The sequence below is a fragment of the Aquarana catesbeiana genome, linkage group LG05, assembly GCF_042186555.1.
Source record: "Aquarana catesbeiana isolate 2022-GZ linkage group LG05, ASM4218655v1, whole genome shotgun sequence".
NCBI classification, from domain to species: domain Eukaryota; kingdom Metazoa; phylum Chordata; class Amphibia; order Anura; family Ranidae; genus Aquarana; species Aquarana catesbeiana.
The window spans coordinates 112981490-113002144 of record NC_133328.1 but is presented as its reverse complement, the minus strand read 5'-3'; the positions used below and the strand labels follow the sequence as shown (position 1 = coordinate 113002144).

Below are 20655 nucleotides of genomic sequence, written 5' to 3'. Positions count from 1 at the left end.
TCTATATCAGGCCCCCACTGCCCGGATCCAAGTCAATGGCAGGATCTCTGAACTGTTTGCACTGTCCAGGGGCACTCTCCAGGGGTGTCCCATATCTCCACTACTGTATGCCCTGGCCATGGAGCCCCTGGCTATTGCTATCAGAGTCCACCCCCTTATTAAAGGTCTCCGCATGGGCCAGATGACTGAGACCCTCAGCCTATATGCGGACGACATGCTCCTATACCTGGAGGACTCAGGCCCCTCCCTAGAGGCAGCTTTGAGGCTGTTAAAACAATTTGGCGAATACTCTGGCCTACAAATTAATTGGTCCAAGTCCCAGATCCTCCTGCTTGACCTGGATGCCCTATCCGCGGCCCAGGCAGCGCTCCCTCTTGTTAGAGCCAATCAAATCTAATACCTTGGAGTGCAGTGCTCAAGAGCTCCGGCAGACTATAGAGGCCTGAATTTGGAACCACTATTAGCCCTCCTTAAAACCAAAACCCAAGTCTGGTCCCGACCCCTCTCGGGGGTTATGGGACGTATAAACTTAGTCAAGATGATTCTCCCCCCCCAATTTTTTTTTACCTGTTCTTGCATGCTCCCCTTCACATGCCCCCCAAATTTTCACATCTATGAAAGCCATTCTCAACACATTTGTATGGGGCTCTTCCTGACACAAGCTCTCTTGGCGAACCTTGAAATGTTCAGCTCATCTGGGGAGCACCACTCTCCCCGATCTAGCCCTATATTATGTTGCCTCCCAACTATCACATTTCTACTACTTCAACCAACTAGATAGAGACCGATATTTAGCTCTGGTCTGCTCCCCTTGTATGGGGGTCTGGTTGCCCACCCGCTTCAGGTTGTTCTACGAGGCTCCCATGGGCCCTCGGACATTAGAAACAACATGGTAAAATTTGGCAACATGCCATGAACATAACCAAGGCCCTATACTACACACACACACACGCCTCTGTGGGACAACTCCCAACTCCCTGAACTACGTACTGTCCCTGACCAAAACCTCTGGATAGCCAAAGGAATTCTTTTCCTCTCACATGTCCTGAGCAATGAGTCAATCAGGTCATTTCAGGCCATCAAGGATGACTTCGGGTTACCTAACCAAATGCTCTTCCGCTACCTCCAGCTCTGACATGCCCTTAACTCCCAATTTGGTGGTTCTGTCCCCCGACTTGAGACGCTGCCCCTTGTGAGTGTGATCCACGGGCAGGACCCTAAAGGACCCTAAAGGTCTGATATCCTTCTTCTACAACCACCTCGTACTGCCCGCGGCCACCTCGCAGGCGTATCGTCTGAAGACCAAGTGGGAGACGGACCTGGGAGTGATGGAAGATGAGGATTGGGAGGATGCATTGACTACTTCTAAAACAGTGTCTCCTAAACTATCAGACAGACTCACGCACTTATACATCTTGCATAGGTCCTACCTCACCCTAACCCATCTAGGTTTAAACCCAATTACAGTTCGGCATGCCCCAAGTGCGGAGACCCCCAGGGTACATTTTACCATTTGCTATGGTCCTGCCCAAAACTCCAGGAATACTGGTCCCAGGTAGATAGGTTTCTCCACGACCGCATGGGCTCCCCCCTATCCTTGTGCCCCCGCCAGTGCCTACTCGACATTCTCTCTCTCCCTGTAGAGGAGAAATACCTCAACACATTTCTACAGGAAACCTTATTTCTGTCCGGAATGTAAATCGCCAGCACCTGGATTAAAACAACTCCTCCCACTATTCAGCAGTGGATGGGAGCGGTGAACTCCACACTCCCCTATAAAAAGGTGCTGTGTCTACATAGAGGTTGCCCAGTCAAATATAACAAAATATGGGACAGGTGGCTGGAGGATGCGTCCACATGCATAGATCAGGCCCAGCCTACAGTTGTGACATAATACTCAGCGTAAACCAAACGCTCGCTGCTGCCCCTCAGCCTTAAGGCTCATATGCTGCTGTGTACAATACTTGTCATCTGCTGTACTCCACATGCCTATCCAGGAAGGTATTATAAAAATCACCCCCTTGGGTGGACCTATTACATGTGTTTGGCCCTTTGAAATGCTCTAAATATTGTGAACAGTTATGCAGAATGCCTAATTCATGTCAAATGCGATATCCTTTTGTTTAGTGCCTGTTGCACTTGGTACTCAATTATGTATCCTTTTATTTTTTTTATGCTCAATAAACGTCTTCTTGATCAAAAAAACGTACTTGACTTCCTTCATCACCCAACATAGTAACTTTGGTTGTAACCTAGCCCATATATAAAATAAATTATATATATATATATATATATATATATATATATATATATCTATATATATATATATATATATATATATATATATATATATATATATATAGATATAGATATATATATATATATATATAGATATAGATATAGATATAGATATAGATATAGAGAGAGAGAGAGATGGATGGAGAGATAGATTATAAATATATATATATATATCTCTATCTCTATCTCTCTCTATCTATCTATCCATATCTCATTATGCTGTTACATTGTGCTAATCCTCCTCTAACCCTGTCTTTTCTTTCCAGGACCATTAAGACTAGACGCACACTAAATCTAATGTGCTGAATATGACACATGACCAGTCACATGACTCTGGCCCTTTATGAAACCAACAGCCATCAACAGGTCTACACTCGGACCCTCTTTTCCCCCAGCCTATGAGCAGACACCGACCCCTCCCCTCCCCCCCCCTCACCTCTCATAAGCTCATCGAGCAAGCATGGGCGTAGGTCTGACAAAGGAGCTGTGCATGCTCCAAAACGCATTACCGCCCACCACCTTCACCTGATGTCACATTGGCCGCATGCGTTCCAGAACCCAGGCCGCCTCATCACATCTTCACCTCCTCGCCAATCCACGTCACCAGGGACTCTGACAGCTGCAGGACGACTCTCTATATCTCTCCCCCAGACAGACAAGGATTACAGCGATCCGCATGAGCACAAACTAATATATGCCTATACCTCTTACCATCTTGTAAGTGTTTTTAATGCCATTGTGCCTGTAATAAATCTTTTAACCACTGCACTTAGAGGCGCCTTTCTCTTTCTTTTATGACCCTCCAGAGCTGCTTCTCTACAAAGTGCTGCCTTCAGTGCCATCTCTCCACTGCTACCAAGGACCAGATACCCAGCCTCACCAGAGCACCCTCATCTCTTCATCACCATTAAAGCATCCAGGTTGCTGCTCCATGTGGAATTACTCCGGTCAACACAGCACAACACCGGGACACCATCCCCATGGATCTACGGTATTAACCCTGCCTGCATAAGGAACTTCCTATTGCATTCTTGACTGTATACCATGCACATGGATGAACACTGATCGTAGTCTGGTACCTATTAAGACTTATCACCTTATTAAATAACTGCTGCATATTAGAGCTGCACGATTAATTGTCAAAAATCGTTATCACGATTTTTTCCCCGTTGCGATCTTGACAAAAGTGTTTCCTGATTCTTTCTATGCAGAGAATTCTCTTTGCTCTGCTAAAGCCAACAGCCGGGCAGTCTGCCAAGAATCACAACATTCTTTAGCAGTGGAACTTATATATAAACATTGTAACAATTTGTCGAAGGAATAGACTTGTGTGTAAATGAGGAAAGTAAACACTAAACCTTTTTCTGACATTTGTTGGTTTCAAGTTAAAATCCTTTTTTTTTTTTGCTAGAAAATTACTTAGAACCCCCAAACATATTTATATATATATATATATATATATATATATATTATATTATATTATATTATATTATATTAATATATATATATATTTTTTTTTTTTTTTTTTAGTAGAGACCATAGAGAATAAAATGGTGGTTGTTGCAATATTTTATGTCACACTGTATTTGTGCAGCGGTCTTTCAAATGCAATTTTTTTTTTAGAAAAAAATACTTTAATGAATTAAAAAAAAATAATAACTAACCAGTAAAGTTAGCCCAATTTTTTCTGTATAATGTGAAAGATTTTACGTTGCGAGAATCGTGAGAGAATCATGATCTTTTTATTCTAAGCAAAAAAAATTGTGATTATAATTTTGGCCAGAATCGTGCAGTTCTACTGCATATACAACCCCCACCTAGCCACAGTACCATCTCCACCCACTGCCCTAACTCCCATATACCACATGGCCCCCCCCCCCCCCCATCAGACACTATGGAACTTCTTAAAGACGTAAATACTCATAAGTACTCAGTACTGGATAATCTATATTCCATACCCCATGCCACATTTTTCATGCCTATCAACAAGTTCATACACCCCCGATATAAAGAGCTATGTACACTTTTCAAAAAATTAGAAAAGGCCTGCACTTCAGCTAACAACCAATAGTGGGACAAGTTCTTTCTTGAAAAATATCATCTCGAACACATTTCAGCCCGTGGCCTTAGAATACTTAAAGATTGCTAATTCTTGGACATATCACACGAAAAAGAATGGCTTTCTATAGCAGAATTCTGCACTCAGAAATGGATAAAAATCATTATCGATCAGAAAAAGATTAGTTATGACACCATAATACATCAAGTACAAATCCTCTGAGGAAATTAGCCTAACTGACCGACTACCGAACAGATCGTTCACCACCCTAAAGAAAAATACCAAATATCTAGAAGATAATTTCATCAAAATAAAGTTGGGAAAATTCAGACGTGACTTAGAGGACTACTACAACAATAAAATCTTCTCTTGGAAACACAGCAACCAAAGAATAATAGCTTCACTTCTAGACATCAATCCCTCAATAATAGCCACCTCCCAGCTTCCATACCCACCTGCAACTAATAAACCAATCACCAAGAATTTAACACAGAAAGGAAAAAATCTACCCACATCTAAGGCCACAAACCACTTAATTCAGATCAACAGACCCCCCATAAATAAACAGAATAATACCTCCCTCCCAAATCCTTACTCCAACCGCTACCCCAGTGATATGGGCACCACGCTTCCTCAAGAAGTATCACCACCAACATCTACTTCCCACCCAAAAACCACAAGCCTCCATACCTCCCAGACAACCACACACCACAAACCAGAAACTTACACCAAAGGACACAGCAGAAAGCCTCACCTCCCTACCCACCAGTAAACTCATGGAGGACACTCATACACCCAATGATTTACCTCCTGCTGAGGAACATCTACCGGCAGTTTCTTTTTTAGGCCCAAGCCTCCTCCCAACCAGGCCCTCCAAAAGAAAAACACACCAGAGAGGGTGCTGGGGAGAGGAGGCCAACCCAAGCTCACATACCAGAAACCCCCGACTACAGTAAAAATCTTCAACCTATCATCCCACAAACTCACTCCGCATGAAACTACCCTACTTACGTGAGGCCTAATGTTTGCACCCACCATACAACCCAACACTTTCCAGCTATTTAAAGACTTGAATAAATTAATCCGCAACCTAACAGTAAAACACCTTTATAACATAAAAACCACTAAAAAGGAATCCTCACCCCAAGCAGAGACTACCAACCCCACCCCCACAAACAACCTCATCATTGATGAAGAGATCGCCCTGGAAATATTACACAAACTGTACCAGGAAGGAAAGAGATCCTCCCTGAACCCAGATGACACAGAACAAGATACCCTCCTGTTCACCCAACATCTCATCAACTCCCCCCAGTACAGCATTCTACCTTTTGGCCCTTGTCCAACTCCTATCCTACACAATCCAAAGGACCATGCTTAGAAACTTTCTATTGATGGTCTACTCATATTTACTATTGATGTGACAGAAAGATCCACATCACCATGCAAAACTAGCTCTAAACTCTCTCCAAACACATGAAAACATCATCACCTTCAAACCAGCTGATAAAGGTGGTAGCATTGTGCTCCAAGATAAAAGCGAGTACATCCAGGAGACCATGAAACTGCTGAGAAACTCACACACATATGTGAAACTGACTGACGAACGACCCATTACCTGATTTCACTATGGAAGCCACAGTCCTAGTGCACCAAGCACTCACAGACCACGTTATTACCAAAAGTGAAGCATTATTCCTAGTCAAAAAATACTACCACACACCTTATAATCATGATTTACCCAAAGTACATAAACGTACTACCAACCCCCCGGGTAGATCCATAGTAGGCTCTATGAACAGTATCACAAGTGGATTCTCCTAATTCTTCCTGCAACCACCCATATCTAACTTACAATCCTACATCAAAGATGGAATACACCTGCTCCAGTTACTAGGCCCATGTCGATGGGAACCCACTTACTCCTGGCTCTCCCTAGACATCCAATCATTGCCTCTATCCACCATGACGTCAGTATGCAGGCTATACAGAAAAAAATTCTGATAGAAGACATAAATTCACCCAAACCAAACACAGTTAATCCTGGACGTCACACTGTTTTGTCTAACGCACAACTACTTCCAGTTCAAAGACCACTACGATCTCCAAACACATAGTACTGCCATGGGAACAAACTTTGCTCCCTCCTACGCGAACCTAACCATGGGTCACTGGGAGTCAAATACAAATGGGCCAATAATCCCTTCATGTCCAATATAATTTTTTACGGTTGTTACATTGACGTAATCATCATCTGGGATGGGAACACCAACGACATAGAAAAGTTTGTCTCCCACCGCAATAACAACAATATGAGCTTAGCCTTCACCTCGGTACAAGACAACACACACCTAGCTTTCCTGGACCTAGACCTACACCACGAAAATGGTAAAATCTATGCCAAGAATTACAGCAAACCAACCGCAGAAAATTCCTTCTTACAGCTGCCACCATCCTTGCTGGCTCAATAATATTCCTAAGGGACCATTTTGCCATCTCAGACACAACAGCACAAAACAATCCAACTGCCAGATTCAGAGCGAAACAAAAATTCCTAGAAAAGGGGTACTCACCCCCACTCATCGAAAAAGCATATACCACATACAGTGGGGCAAAAAAGTATTTAGTCAGCCACCAATTGTGCAAGTTCTCCCACCTAAAAAGATGAGAGAGGCCTGTATATGTCATCATAGGTATACCTCAACTATGAGAGACAAAATGTGGAAACAAATCCAGACAATCACATGGTCTGATTTTTGAAAGAATTTATTTGCAAATTATGGTGGAAAATAAGTATTTGGTCACCTACAAACAAGCAAGATTTCCGGCTCTCAGAGACCTGTATCTTCTTCTTTAAGAGCCTCCTCTGTCCTCCACTCATTACCTGTATTAATGGCACCTGTTTGAACTTGTTATCAGTATAAAAGACACCTGTCCACAACCTCAAACAGTCACACTCCAAACTCCACTATGGTGAAGACCAAAGAGCTGTCGAAGGACACCAGAAACAAAATTGCAGACCTGCACCAGGCTGGGAACACTGAATCTGCAATTGGCAAGCAGCTTGGTGTGAAGAAATCAACTGTGGGAGCAATAATTTGAAAATGAAAGACATACAAGACCACTGATAATCTCCCTCGATCTGGGGCTCCAAGCAAGATATCACCCAGTGGGGTCAAATTGATCACAAGAATAGTGAGCAAAAATCCCAGAACCACACGGGGGGACCTAGTGAATGACCTGCAGAGAGCTGGGACCAACGTAACAAAGGCTACCATCAGTAACACACTACGTCGCCAGGGACTCAGATCCTGCAGTGCCAGATGTGTCCTCCTGCTTAAGCCAGTACATGTCCGGGCCCGTCTGAGGTTTGCTAGAGAGCATTTGGATGATCCAGAAGAGGATTGGGAGAATGTCATATGGTCAGATGAAACCAAAAGTAGAACTGTTTGGTAGAAACACAACTCGTCGTGTTTGGAGGAGAGAGAATGCTGAGTTGCAACCAAAGAACACCATACCTACTGTGAAGCATGGGGGTGGCAACATCATGCTTTGGGGCTGTTTCTCTGCAAAGGGAACAGGACGACTGATCCGTGTACATGAAAGAATTAATGGGGCCATATATCGTGAGATTTTGAGTGCAAACCTCCTCCCATCAGCAAGGGCATTGAAGATGAAACCTGGCTAGGTCTTTCAGCATGACAATGATCCCAAACACACCGCCCGGGCAACGAAGGAGTAGCTTCGTAAGAAGCATTTCAAGGTCCTGGAGTGGCCTAGCCAGTCTCCAGATCTCAACCCCACAGAAAACCTTTGGAGGGAGTTGAAAGTCCGTGTTGCCCAGCGACAGCCCCAAAACATCACTGCTCTAGAGGAGATCTGCGTGGAGGAATGGGCCAACATACCAGCAACAGTGTGTGACAACCTTGTGAAAACTTACAGAAAACGTTTGACCTCTGTCATTGCCAACAAAAGATATATAACAAAGTATTGAGATGAACTTTTGATATTGACCAAATACTTATTTTCCACTATAATTTACAAATAAATTCTTTCAAAAATCAGACAATGTGATTGTCTGGATTTGTTTCCACATTTTGTCTCACATAGTTGAGGTATACCTATGACAATTACAGGCCTCTCTCATCTTTTTAAGTGGGAGAACTTGCACAATTGGTGGCTGACTAAATACTTTTTTGCCCCACTGTATATAAACCCAGACATTCCAGCTGACAAAAATGAAAATGCATCAAAAGTAATCCGCTTCACCACCCAGTTCCACAACAAACACAAAAACATGGAACACATAGTAGACAAATACTGGCTTATACTACTGCAAGATCCTCACCTGAAAGATAGCTTACCAACAAAACCAAAATTCTCCAACAGAAAAGCCCCCAACTCCATCATCAGCATGTACCAGTGCCAAAAAACTCTATGCCTCACATGCAGTTTTGTCCACCATAGACAAAAAGAATTCATAGTAAAAGGGAAAGTATACAAAATAAAAGAATTCTACACATGCTCCACCAAATATGTAGTCTACTGCTTGTCCTGTCCCTGCAGCCTGCATTACATAGGCTGAACAATACGCACCATACGCAAACGTTTCCGGGAACACTGCAGGTTCATTGAAGTTGGCAAAGATGAACATAGGGAGCGCTATAAATAGCGCTCCCAAAACGCCCCTGCCCATTTTGTTTTAAAGTCTCGTCATGTGACCTAAAAAAACCCCCAAAAAAACAGCCTGCTAGTGCCCGAACCACCGCAAAAAATGACCAGCGCTGTTTTAGCGCCACTTCAGTGTGAAAGTAGCCTTAGTGTGAGCTCTGCTGTATGGGAGATTATTCAAAAGAGCTTTCACACTGATGTGGTGCACTTGCAGGACGGAAAGGAAAAGTCCTGCAAGCAGCATCTTTGGGGCTCCCAAAATGCCCCTGCCCATTGAAATGAATGGGCAGCGCTTCCAAAGCGCCTTAAAAGCGTTTTGAAAGCGCCGCAAAACGGGTCATTTCTCCTTTTTCTTTTTAAGGTCACGTTGTCACGTGGCCTTAAAAAAAACGTGCTGCTAGTGCCCGAAAAGCTCAGCTAAATCAAAAACGAACGGCGCTTTAGCACTTCAGTGTATAAGGGGTTTAAATGTTGTTGTTTTTCTAAATGGTCTGTGGTTTTTGCAACTCATCTGAATGGGGCTGTGTGTACTGTACAATGTAGCAGCTCTCCAGAAATGGCCTTGTAACTGTTTCTGAAAGAATGACTGAAGTCAACTTGAGAATGTGAGATCGAATGTGGGAAGCTCCCAGAATCTCACAGTTACTAACGTGAATCTTTATAGCATTCATTAATTTGGTAGTTCCAGAACGTGGATGTGGAAGAGATTTGCTAATTTTCTTTTTTTAAATAGTGAGGAAGTGGCACAGCAGGCAGGGCCTTTGTGTTCACTGTCCACTAGTCATGGGAATACCATCCTATATGGCTTTTGTGACCTGGGGGGGAGGAACATGCATTTTTTTTTTTCCAATCAAAACCATATAAAAAACAAAAAAATTATAAACATTACAGGTCTGGCATATCAGTTGCTCTGTGGTAGATCTAAAACTTGGACTAATTATCTGTATCTTTTAAAACTCTAAACATTGCTTTAGGAGAATAGCATGGTTCTATACCATGACAAAAGCACCCAAAGACGTGAAAATAACAGCTTTGGTTGGATTGGCATCAATTTCATATCTACGGGGTGGTACAAGCCACCCCCTTTCTGCACTCACACAGCTAAAAATTGGGGACCAGCTGCTGTATCCGTGCAGCCACTGCATCCCAACAGACGTGAATGTGACTGCCTGCACGTAGATGCATGAACACCTGTAGAATAGATGCATGCTAAAATATCCCCATGCAAACGAGGCCTTAATAGGATTCGACATGTCGATTGCATATGATTCTCACTGCCCAGACATACGCTTTTAAAGATTAAATCTATGATATGTAGTACATGGCTTGGAGACTATAGCAGCTGTTATGGGAATATTAAATTGTATGAGCATTGCAAGGGCTAATCAAGAACAGTCTGTTTTGTTAATTAGAGCCCTGATTTCCTTCTGCTTTCTTGAGGCAGGAAACAATTACTTTGATGTAGCGCTAAACAATGGAGAGTCACAGTCTTTCCTGAATCCACCATTACCTTTCTTTTGATCTTCTTTCTCTGCCATTCTCTGCTGAGCTTTCCTGAATGCTCGGAGATGCGTGGCAAAATCATCCACTAACCGGGTGGTAAAATAAGGCTGCCAGTCCACTTCTTTTGACCTTATACAGAGATAAGTTTTTTTTTAGCATGTTCTTCAAAGTATGTTTGTAAAAGATAAATGTTCTAAGATAAATGTAATCAAAGCTCAACTCCAGTCAGATATAAAAAGACACATCAAAATGCTCCGTATTCATTAACCACTTCAATACCTGGCACTTTCAACCCCTTCCTGCCCAGGCCAATTTTCAGAGCGGTCGCACTTTTGAATGACAATTGCGCGGTCATGCAACACTGTACCCGTATGACATTTTATTTTTGCTAAACAAATTAAAAAAAGACAGAAAATGTTGGAAAAAAAGAAGGTTTTTCTTAGTTTCTGTTATAAAATTTTGCAAATAAGTAATTTTTCACTGATGTGGAAGCACTGATAATCAGGGCACTGATGATCAGTATAAACAAAGTGCTGACAGCTTTGCCAGTTATCAGCTTTCTTTTATTCACACAGAGACAGCGTGAGGAAAGAAAGGTCATTAACCAGCAAGTCAGTTTACATGTGATAAGCTTTGATTGGACACAGCTGATCACGAGGTAAAGGGCTGCTGTGATTGGCCCTTTACCATGATCTGTGATCAGCTAGGTCCTGAGGACACAGCGATCACAGAGCATGCCCCAGGCGTCAGGTGTAGAGCCATGCTGTAGCCGTCTTCCATCTATAGCACGGTAATGAGGTGGTTAATAGCTTAGTTTGTGCAAGTGCTTTTGACATAGTATTCACTTCCTAAAATCTCCTATACAGCAGGGCTTACATTAAGGCTACCTTCACACTGAAGCGCTGCTAAAATAGCGCTAAAGTGCAGGTCGTTTTTGCGGTGCTTTAGCGGCGCTTTTCGGGCTGTTTTTTTTTTCCAGGTCATGTGACTTCAAAAAAAAAAAAGAAAGAAAGAAAGAAAGAAAAATTACCCGTTTTGCGGGCCATTCAAATCGCTTTTAAGGCACTTTGGAAGCACTGCACAGTCACATGGGCAGGGCATTTTGGGAGCCCCATTTTTAGCACTCTCAAGCCACCCCAAAGATGCTGCTTGCAGGACTTTTCGTAACGTCTGTAAGCGCATCGCCCCAGTGTGAAAGCACACATTGAAATGAATGAATTTAGGCGCTTTACAGGCGCTATTTCTTGCACCAAAATGCCTGAAAACTGCCTCAGTGTTAAAGGGGTCTAAGAGAGAGGGAAATAGAACTCATCAGTTGTACTGCAGTGCTCGTATGTTAACAAGGGACACTAGTCCCTGTTTCTCCTTTCAATGTCCAGTCATGGACTGGGAAGGAACAAGACCTGAAAAGCTGGCCACACACTATTATATTTCCGAATGAATGAAGGTTTGTACCAATACTATATGAAAATTCTGACCAATACAATGCTGACAATTGCTTTGGACATAAACATGTATGCATGTTATCTGAAATATTAAGAAAGTAAGGTAGGAACTGAAGTGCCAGCTAATCCTAAAGATAAGGAACGGGATTGGACAAGGTTTTTATTACTGTGTAAAAAAAAAATATTAACTAGAGCAGTAAGCCAACAGCTATTAACTCTAAAGCCAGCCATACATGAATCACAATTCAGCTAGTTCAGCAGGGACCGGCCGAATTTCAATCCATGTATGGGCAGGTTGACTGTACTCAAGTCGATCTATTGATCAGCTTGGGTACAAAACTAGCCTGTTGTAAATTTTTCTTTTGATCAGTGCTTCCAGCTTTAGCCTGCAATGCTGATCAGTGTATTCTAATAGTATGGAAGTCTTCCAGCTATCAGAATTCAATAGCACAGCAGGAGGGATTTCCCCTCATCTACATCAAGCGTGTGGATGGGGGAATCAAGTTAATGTCTTTTGTTCAACCCGTCGGTTGAACAAAAAACATGACCCATGTATAGCCAGCCTAACTGTTACAGGAAGGAGGGAAAATCTTTTAAATGGAAACCCTTGTTCTGTGAGAACTGATAACAATTTTTCCCTCACTTTGAAGAACACCAGCATAGAAAAAAAATAAATTAAATAAAAATTAAAAAACAAAAAAAACAAAAAAAACAAAAAAAAAAACAAACAAACAAACACCATGGTTGGCATTTTAACAAATCCTGATCCAAAACTGAAAAACAACATATTGGCTTTGGATATTTTAAGTTCCATCATATACAATGCATGAGTTGTAAAGGCTGCAGTAAAACGTTAAACACGGAATTGTAGTTATCCTGTACAAAGTTTGTTTCCACAGCCGCAGTTCTTAAACACAAATTTTCATTGCATAAAGCAAAGTTTGCATAAGGACAGGAGTTTCAGAAAATATACTTACCGGGCGGAAAATTGAACAAGTGCATTCTGAATTGTTTGCCTGATTTCAAGGAGAAATGATTCATCCTCGCTTAGCGTGTAATACCAGTACTGGACATAGTCCCTCAAGGAAAACTGTATTACCTAAAATCCAAAAAGAAAAATTCTAAGTTTCCAAAGTAACGAAACAAGAACCATGTTAGAATGTAGACATAAAATTGTATTCTCATACAGGCAGGGCCCCCGCTCTTATTGCTTCTTGTTATTTCAATGTTTTGCTAAGCTGCACATATTAGTCTTTGAATCATTTTATGTCATATGCCTGCACAGCCCTTCTTTGTTATGTAACCTTTGGACAAAACACAAAAAAACGTTGCACTTTTGACGGTACCAAAACACAAGTAATTGTATGAAATAAACTTGTTAATCCGCGGGTATCACACTTCCCACCAAAAGACTTTGATTGTCTTCAGGTAAAACTATGATGCCGATAAACTCTGACCCCCCCCCCCCCCAGCTTAAAATTACTTGTCTCGACTCCAAGGCACTCACCCGTTCTGTAGTTTTTTCCCCATCTTCACCCTCTATCTTTCTGTGGCTAAGATCTACCAGTCTCAAACAGTTTAGGTTTGCATTTCCGATTTACTGATTTATTAACTAGTCAGCTTCATGCAGGCAAATTTTCAGTACGGTCTAAGGCTTTGTCCACACTTGTTGCGTTGCAGGAATATGCACTAAATCGTACCCTTTCCCACAACCCAAAACAATGCATTGCTCGTTTACAATTTTGCAGTGGTGCCATTAGTTCTTAAGGTGGAAGTAAGGGCAAAACCTAACCTACTCTAAACCTACTCCCACCCACATTCTAAATCTAATCGATCTAGCCCTGTAAGGAAAAGATCGCTATACTTACCTATTTTGAAACCGATCTGGTCTGGTCTCCAGCGGTGCCCTCTGTGTACAGGAGAAAGCCGATGACGGCTCGGAAATGCCTGGGAAGTGATGTCACCCATAGACTTATTATGGGGCTTTCTTTGTTGGCGGTTTATTCTACACACTGAAGCCGCTGCTGACAGCTCAGCCTGATACCGGACCAGAGCAGCTGCAAAATAAGTATATATAGCGATTTTTTCTTTACAGGGCCAAAGAGATTAGCTTTAGAATGTGGCTGAGAGCAGGTTTAGCGTTTGCTAGGTTTTGCACGTTTACTTCCACTTTATTGACACATTCATGTCCACCAATATGCATGGTACTGTAGTATCACAAGTGTTGGTGTGGAACAATTATTAAAATGATTCACAGCATGCCGAAATGCACCAGAACGTGCAGAAATGCACAAATATCCTGCACACTGATGTATCAGTATACTCTATTGCATTCCTATATGTAGCAATGCCAATACCATGTATGCTTGGTTATCTTTTGCTATAAAAATATAGAACAAAATAATTTTTTAAATGTTGTTAAAAACATTATAAAAATACATGGCATCTGGTGACTCTTATAAAGTCACATATTAGAAAAAAAAAAAAGACCCTCCCAACACATTATCCCCATCTGCCACCATCCAGATGAAGCTACGCATTCGTATAGTGAAACGCATTGACATCAACACCCGAGGCGCCATCCCTGCATCACCTGCAGTGTTGGCTAGCATACGGGGAGATTCCTTAGATCACAGAGCGGATCTAGCTTCCAATCACTTGAATGCCAGCAAGACCGGCCCTTCCAGGCAGGGACTCTAGTCTAGAGAGGACGCGGTGACCGGCTATGGGGACACCAGCATGGTCGGCTTCCACATCATAGTAACCTGGATAGCCATTTTTGTTGGGATCGGCACCAAGCGAAGCGTTCCACGTGGAGACACCTGTTGATGGTGATTGGCTGGAGACTCATGCAGCAATGGTAAAGTACTGTTACCGGATACTGCCATGACTTTTTCCTGTGATACCATGATTGTACTCCCCACCACTCAGTCCCAGCCTCTTTACAACCTTCACTTATACTTGCAAATAGCCCCACACTGCACCCATTCACCTTACGGTGACAGGTACATAATTGTGACCACCTCCAGCCAGTCACTCACAGTCCATGTGATAGTTAGAGGCCCATGGTCACCCACAGGTGTTATCCTGCTCACTGCGATCTTTCACATTTTCACGGGCTAACTGCATGCTACTTCCATTACAACAGGGGCAGATGACCTTGATCCACCGATCCCAGTTTCTGAGGTATACTACTTAGGGCTCTGTTCATCCTCTGATAGCCCATGACCAAAATCTTCCAAGCACACAGGAACTTTGCATCTGTGATGGATTAATGCCCTACCTGTTTGTTTTACTGTCTGGGACGATAAGATCAGTTCATGTACAGCAAGATCAACATCCATCCCCCTGCTGGTTGCTTGTTCCCCGCTCTCCCCCTGCTCAAGCCTCCAAGGGGCTGAAACACGGTAGCACCTCCTTGACAGACTTGGTAACCCCGTGATAAGGCACCTTGCCATGGCGATGCCCCGTGTGTCAGTATACTTGGCGTCTGGATGATTTTGTTTCATGTTTTTTGTACTGGTCTGTGTTTTTGTCCTATGTTAGCATGCTTGTCATGCCATGTAAAAGTGGTTTTAGGTGTACCCTACCTGGGTGTCTATGTACTCTAGACCTATGTTTTAAGGTGGTACATTTCTGACAAGGAATAAATGATTTATACTTCTTTGCATAACAGCTGCCCACACTCTTTGTCACTATCTTAGCCTATTTGGTTCCCCGCTCTAGGGAACATTTTTTCTCAATCTGCCACTGAGCAGTTACATCAATCAACACATTGTGTATACCATGGCACATTTGGCAAAATATATTAATATTTTAATAGTAGATGCCGGCAAATCAGTGGAGAGAGGGTAACATTATGTGTTTCACAAGTAACATACTTCAGAAGAGCTTCAGTGTATAAGGCTACTATGCTGTCCAACTGTGCCACACGAGACTCAAGACCAATACATGACACTGAGTGCAAGGGTACTAAAAAGAGGGAGAAAGACCCATCTACATCATAATACACACCAAAATACACTTCCCATTGACAATTTTTCAACTATTCCATTACAGCTAAACCGGTTTACTGTTGTTCATCAACCTATCCTAAAAGGCAGAAGATCTTAAAAAAGAGCAAAGTTGACCACTTTCCCAAATGGTCCCCAAACTAGCAACCTCTATATTATCAACGCGAAGTAAAGGCACCACTCACCAACCCAGTGCATTAGGATGTAGATGAATGTGGCCTCAGCGAGCACCGCTCCAGCCACGTCCCTCTAAAATGTTTCACCCCACATGGGGTTTGGTCACAGATTTCTGTCTCAGCTTAGAGAGGCACTGCAACTTTTATTTGGATCAGCGAGTTCTATAGTTGGGCTTATTATATACAACACCACAGGGGATGAAGTTTGTAATATAATATACAGTTCAAGAGATGGAGGATTCATCAGGCAAGCTATACAGTCACCAGCTATTAAAAAAATCCATCAATATATTTTAAGCAGCACTAGATGAGAATGATTACAGCTAGAATCACATAGTTGATTTTTATCATTTGTTACTAGGGGGTGCAATTCATAGCAGTCAAATCCTTCAGTCAAAATCAGTGCACTGCAAATACAGTAAAACCTTGGCTTGAGTGTAACTTGGTCTGAGAGCGTTTTGCAAGACATGCACATTTTTTTTTTTCTTTTTAATTTTGACTTGATAAACAAGCATTGTCTACATATACAAGTCACATCATGTCCCAACTGAGTATAAAAGAAAAGAGAGCCGCCTCTAAGTGTAGCATTTAATGAAGGTACAACATTTAGCAACTCACATGGTTGATGATTAAAACAGGCACATCTAAGTATGCAGGCATCCGAGGTAAAGCTGTCCACATAGACCATCCTCCTCACCGCCATCATCGTCATCCCTTCCATGCTGTGCTCCAGCCTCACTTTCAGATCACTCTACTGCTCTACTCTAGTCTTCCCAGTCACGATTGCAGACTGACAGCAATGAGAGCCGGCAGTGTGGAGGATGGTCTATGTGGACAGCTTTACCCCGGATGCCTGCATACGTAGATGTGCCTCTTTTAATCATCAACCATGTGAGTTGCTAAATGTTGTACCTTCATTAAATAAAACCATATTGCTACACTTAGAGGTGCCTCTCTTCTCTTTTATACTCTGTAGCTCCTGCTGGATTTTGCTTCTAATCCCCTTGTGGATGGACATTTTATGGTTATAAAAAGATTATAGCAAAGCATAAGCTTGTGTATGGACTATAAACTGAAGGACCTATGAATAAATGGATTTGGAATGAATCATCTGAGTTTAAATTATTTCTTATGGGGAAATTTGGATTACAAGCATATTTCCAGAACAAATTATGCTCGCAATCCATGGTTTTACTGTATAGGTGTTGTAAATAGGAAGCTACATTTCTAGCTGAAAATTAAAATCATCAATGTAGCCCTAAAAGATTGGGCTAAGCATGGCTAATTTACATCTAAATCTTCCTCCCCCTCTAGAGAATGCCCCAGAATTCAATTTTCTTTTTAGATTGTTACTGTAGTGAGAAACAACTTTTATTACTCCCTGTGGTGTCATCAACAGGCTTTTTGTAGGGGCGGCTGCTTAGAGCTCAGGCACACTCCCGGAACTACATCACCAGAGTCCTTTTCCTACACACAGGGTGAGGGCAAGCCCTTGGGAGTTAAGGCAACAGCAAAGTTTTGCTTGGAAATAAATTGAATGCATGAGAAGTGGGACTGGAGAAGTCTGGTAAATCTGCTTGGGATTTCGGTGCAGCAGAAGCAGCCCAAACAGAAAATTAGACCACACTGGATTTCAGGCAGATCAATAGGCACTTTTCTGCACTTTTTTTTGAACATTTACTCTAAACTTTTCTGAAATCCACCTAACACTTTCTACAAAAAATACACCTTCTGGCATGCATCCATTATTTCCGATCATGTCACCTGGCATTGCAAAGTACTATAAAGACACAGTGGAAGGTGCAAACATGAAAAAAATGTATGTACTCCAACTGAAAAAGGGACCAGTGGTAATTAATTTTACATTCCCTTACTGTCAGATCACACCATAGAATGGATTGCTGTCCATTTATTATCGCTGGGAATTCCAGAGAATCTTTAATCCCTTGTGCTCAGCTTAGCTGAGTACTCAGCTTCCTTATGAACAGGCCAAAATTCAATCAGTGGTTGGTCCTGTCAGCATTTCTCCACCCGATATGCTCCGATTGCAAAATTGAAGGAGCTGGGTGGAAAATTGTCAGTCAAACAGTGCCTGCATCCAATTAGAAATGCTGGCTGTCAGAATACAATAGCTGCAGAGGGAGATTTGTCCATTAATGCAGTATAGCATGGATGGGTGGATTGGTTAGATTTTTTTTCATTCAGTCTGGAGGCTGAACAAAAGAAATCTACACCAAATTTATAAAGTATTCAGACCCCCTTCACCATTTTCAATTTTGTTATGTTGTAGCCTGGTACTACAGTTGTTTACATTAATTTTTTTTCCTCATCAATCTACACCAAGTACCCCCATGACGACAAAGTGACAACAGAATTTTAGAAATGTCTGAATTTATTAAAGAAAAAAACGGAAAAATCACATTGGCATAAGTATTCAGACTCTTTGCAACAACACTTGAAATTTAGCTCAGGTGCCTCCCATTGCTCTTGATCGTTGCAGAGATGTTTGATTGACGTTCACCCATGGTAAAATTAAATTGATTGGACATGATTTGGAAAGGCACACTCCTCTCTATAAAAGGCCTCACAGCTCACAATGCATACTGTTTTAGAGCAAAAGCCATGAGGTCAAAGGGAACTGCCTGCAGAACTCAGACAGGATTATTAAAAGGCACAGACGATTCCCAAGATCACAGTGGCAGCCATAATTCTAAAATGGAAGAAGTTTTGTATAAACTAGGACTCTTCCAAAAGCTGGTTGCCCATCCAAACTGAGCAAATCGGGAAGAAGGGCCTTAGTAAGAGAGGTAACCAAGAACCTGATGGTCACTCTGACTGAGCTCCAGAGATCCTGTGTAGAGATGGTACAAGGTTCCAGAAGAACCACCATCAATGCAGCCCTCCACCTATCTGGGCTTTATGGCAGAGTGGCTCTCCTCAGTTTGGAGTTTAAAAAAAAGCGCCTGAAGGACTCTCAGACTTTGCGAAACAATATTCTCTGATCTGATGAAACCAAGATTGAATGGTTTCGCCTCAATTCTAAAAACGTATGTCTGGAGGAAACCAGGTGCTGCTCATTACCTGCCCAATACCATCCCAACAGTGAAGCATAGTGGTGACAGCATCGTGCTGTGGGGGTGTTCTTCTGCAGCAGGGACTGGGAGAATGGTCAGGGTTAAGAGAATGCTGAGTGGATCAAAGTACAGAGATATCCTCAATGAAAACTTGTTCCACAGCACTCAGGAACTTAGACTGAGCCAAAGGTTCACCTTCCAATATGACAATTGAACCCTATTGAACATCTCTGGAGAGACCTGACAATGATTGTCCACCGACGGTCCCCATCCAACCGGACTAAGCTTGGAAGAATTTGCAAGGAAGAATGGCAGAAAATCCCCCAATTCAGGTGTGCAAAACTCGTCACATCATACCCAAAAAGACTTGAGGCTGTAACTGCTGCCAAAGGTGCTTCAACAAAGTACTGAGTAAAGGGTCTGAATACTTTAATACATGTGATATCTCACTTTTTTCTTTTTAATCAATTCACAGACATTTCCAAAATTCTGTTTGTCACTTAGTCATTATGGGGTACAGAGTGTAGATTAATGAGGAAAAAAATGAATTTAAAAACAACTGTACTATCAGGCTGCAACATAACAAAATTGAAAAAAGTGAAGGGGGTCTAAATACTTTATTAATGCACTGTATATATTTATTGCCAGCTTAAGCCATTACAAACGGGATTTGATTCTCATTGTGGTCTTTTGCTTTACATTACAGAGCACAGCTGGAGGAATGGGACTCCCTTTTTTGGTTTGAGCATGGTTGTAGCTATTAAAACCCTGGGAAAAGGAATCCAGTGTGTGGAATAACCCATTGGTCCATTTTACCTTTAAAAATCTAAGCAAAAATATTTCAGCATTAAGAGGAGAGGTTTCCCAGACGCAGATTATGTGTTCTTGTTTTATGCCTTTAGTATGCTGTTATTCTCGGCTTCCTTGTTATTGTCTCTGTGTGTTCTCACTTCCTCCTACTTACGTTAACAGCAGGTTAATTTCATACAGATCGCTTGTGGAAGCCAGAGCTATGATAAAAGCAAAATGATGCAATATCAAATGTAAGAAAAAAAGACCTCTCCTGCGCTCAGGTGTCCATGAACTGGATATGTGGTGCAGCCACCTATAGAAGTAATGCCTAGCGTCTTGCAGCCCTCATTTGAACAATGGGTATTCAACCTAGTGCATTACCACTGATAAACTTTAATGCAGCATAAAAACAGTAAAAATTATACTCACAAACGAGCTAATAAAGATAGCTTTCGAAAGGGCGCAAAAGCGCTGTTTCTGTGGATCGACACCCCAGGACCTGTTGCCGAGAGGATCAGACCAGCGCAAATGGCTGATGGCTTACGCGTTTCGGGGGAGCACCCCTTTCTTCACTTAGGCTCTGAAGAAAGGGGTGCTCCCCCGAAACGCGTAAGCCATCAGCCA

At 42.2% G+C, this 20655-nt stretch overlaps 1 protein-coding gene across 2 annotated transcripts in view; it reads right to left on the bottom strand.

The window, feature by feature from the left end:
- The window catches only part of SNX13 (sorting nexin 13), a 240366-nt gene that overhangs the window by 100786 nt on the left and 118925 nt on the right, over positions 1-20655 (bottom strand). For both annotated transcript variants that reach the window (XM_073630078.1, XM_073630079.1), the window contains exons 5-6: positions 12954-13075; positions 10539-10660 (exon numbers count right to left, since the gene is read on the bottom strand). In XM_073630078.1, coding sequence (XP_073486179.1) covers positions 10539-10660; positions 12954-13075 — 244 coding nt within the window. The remainder of the gene's footprint in view (positions 1-10538; positions 10661-12953; positions 13076-20655) is intronic.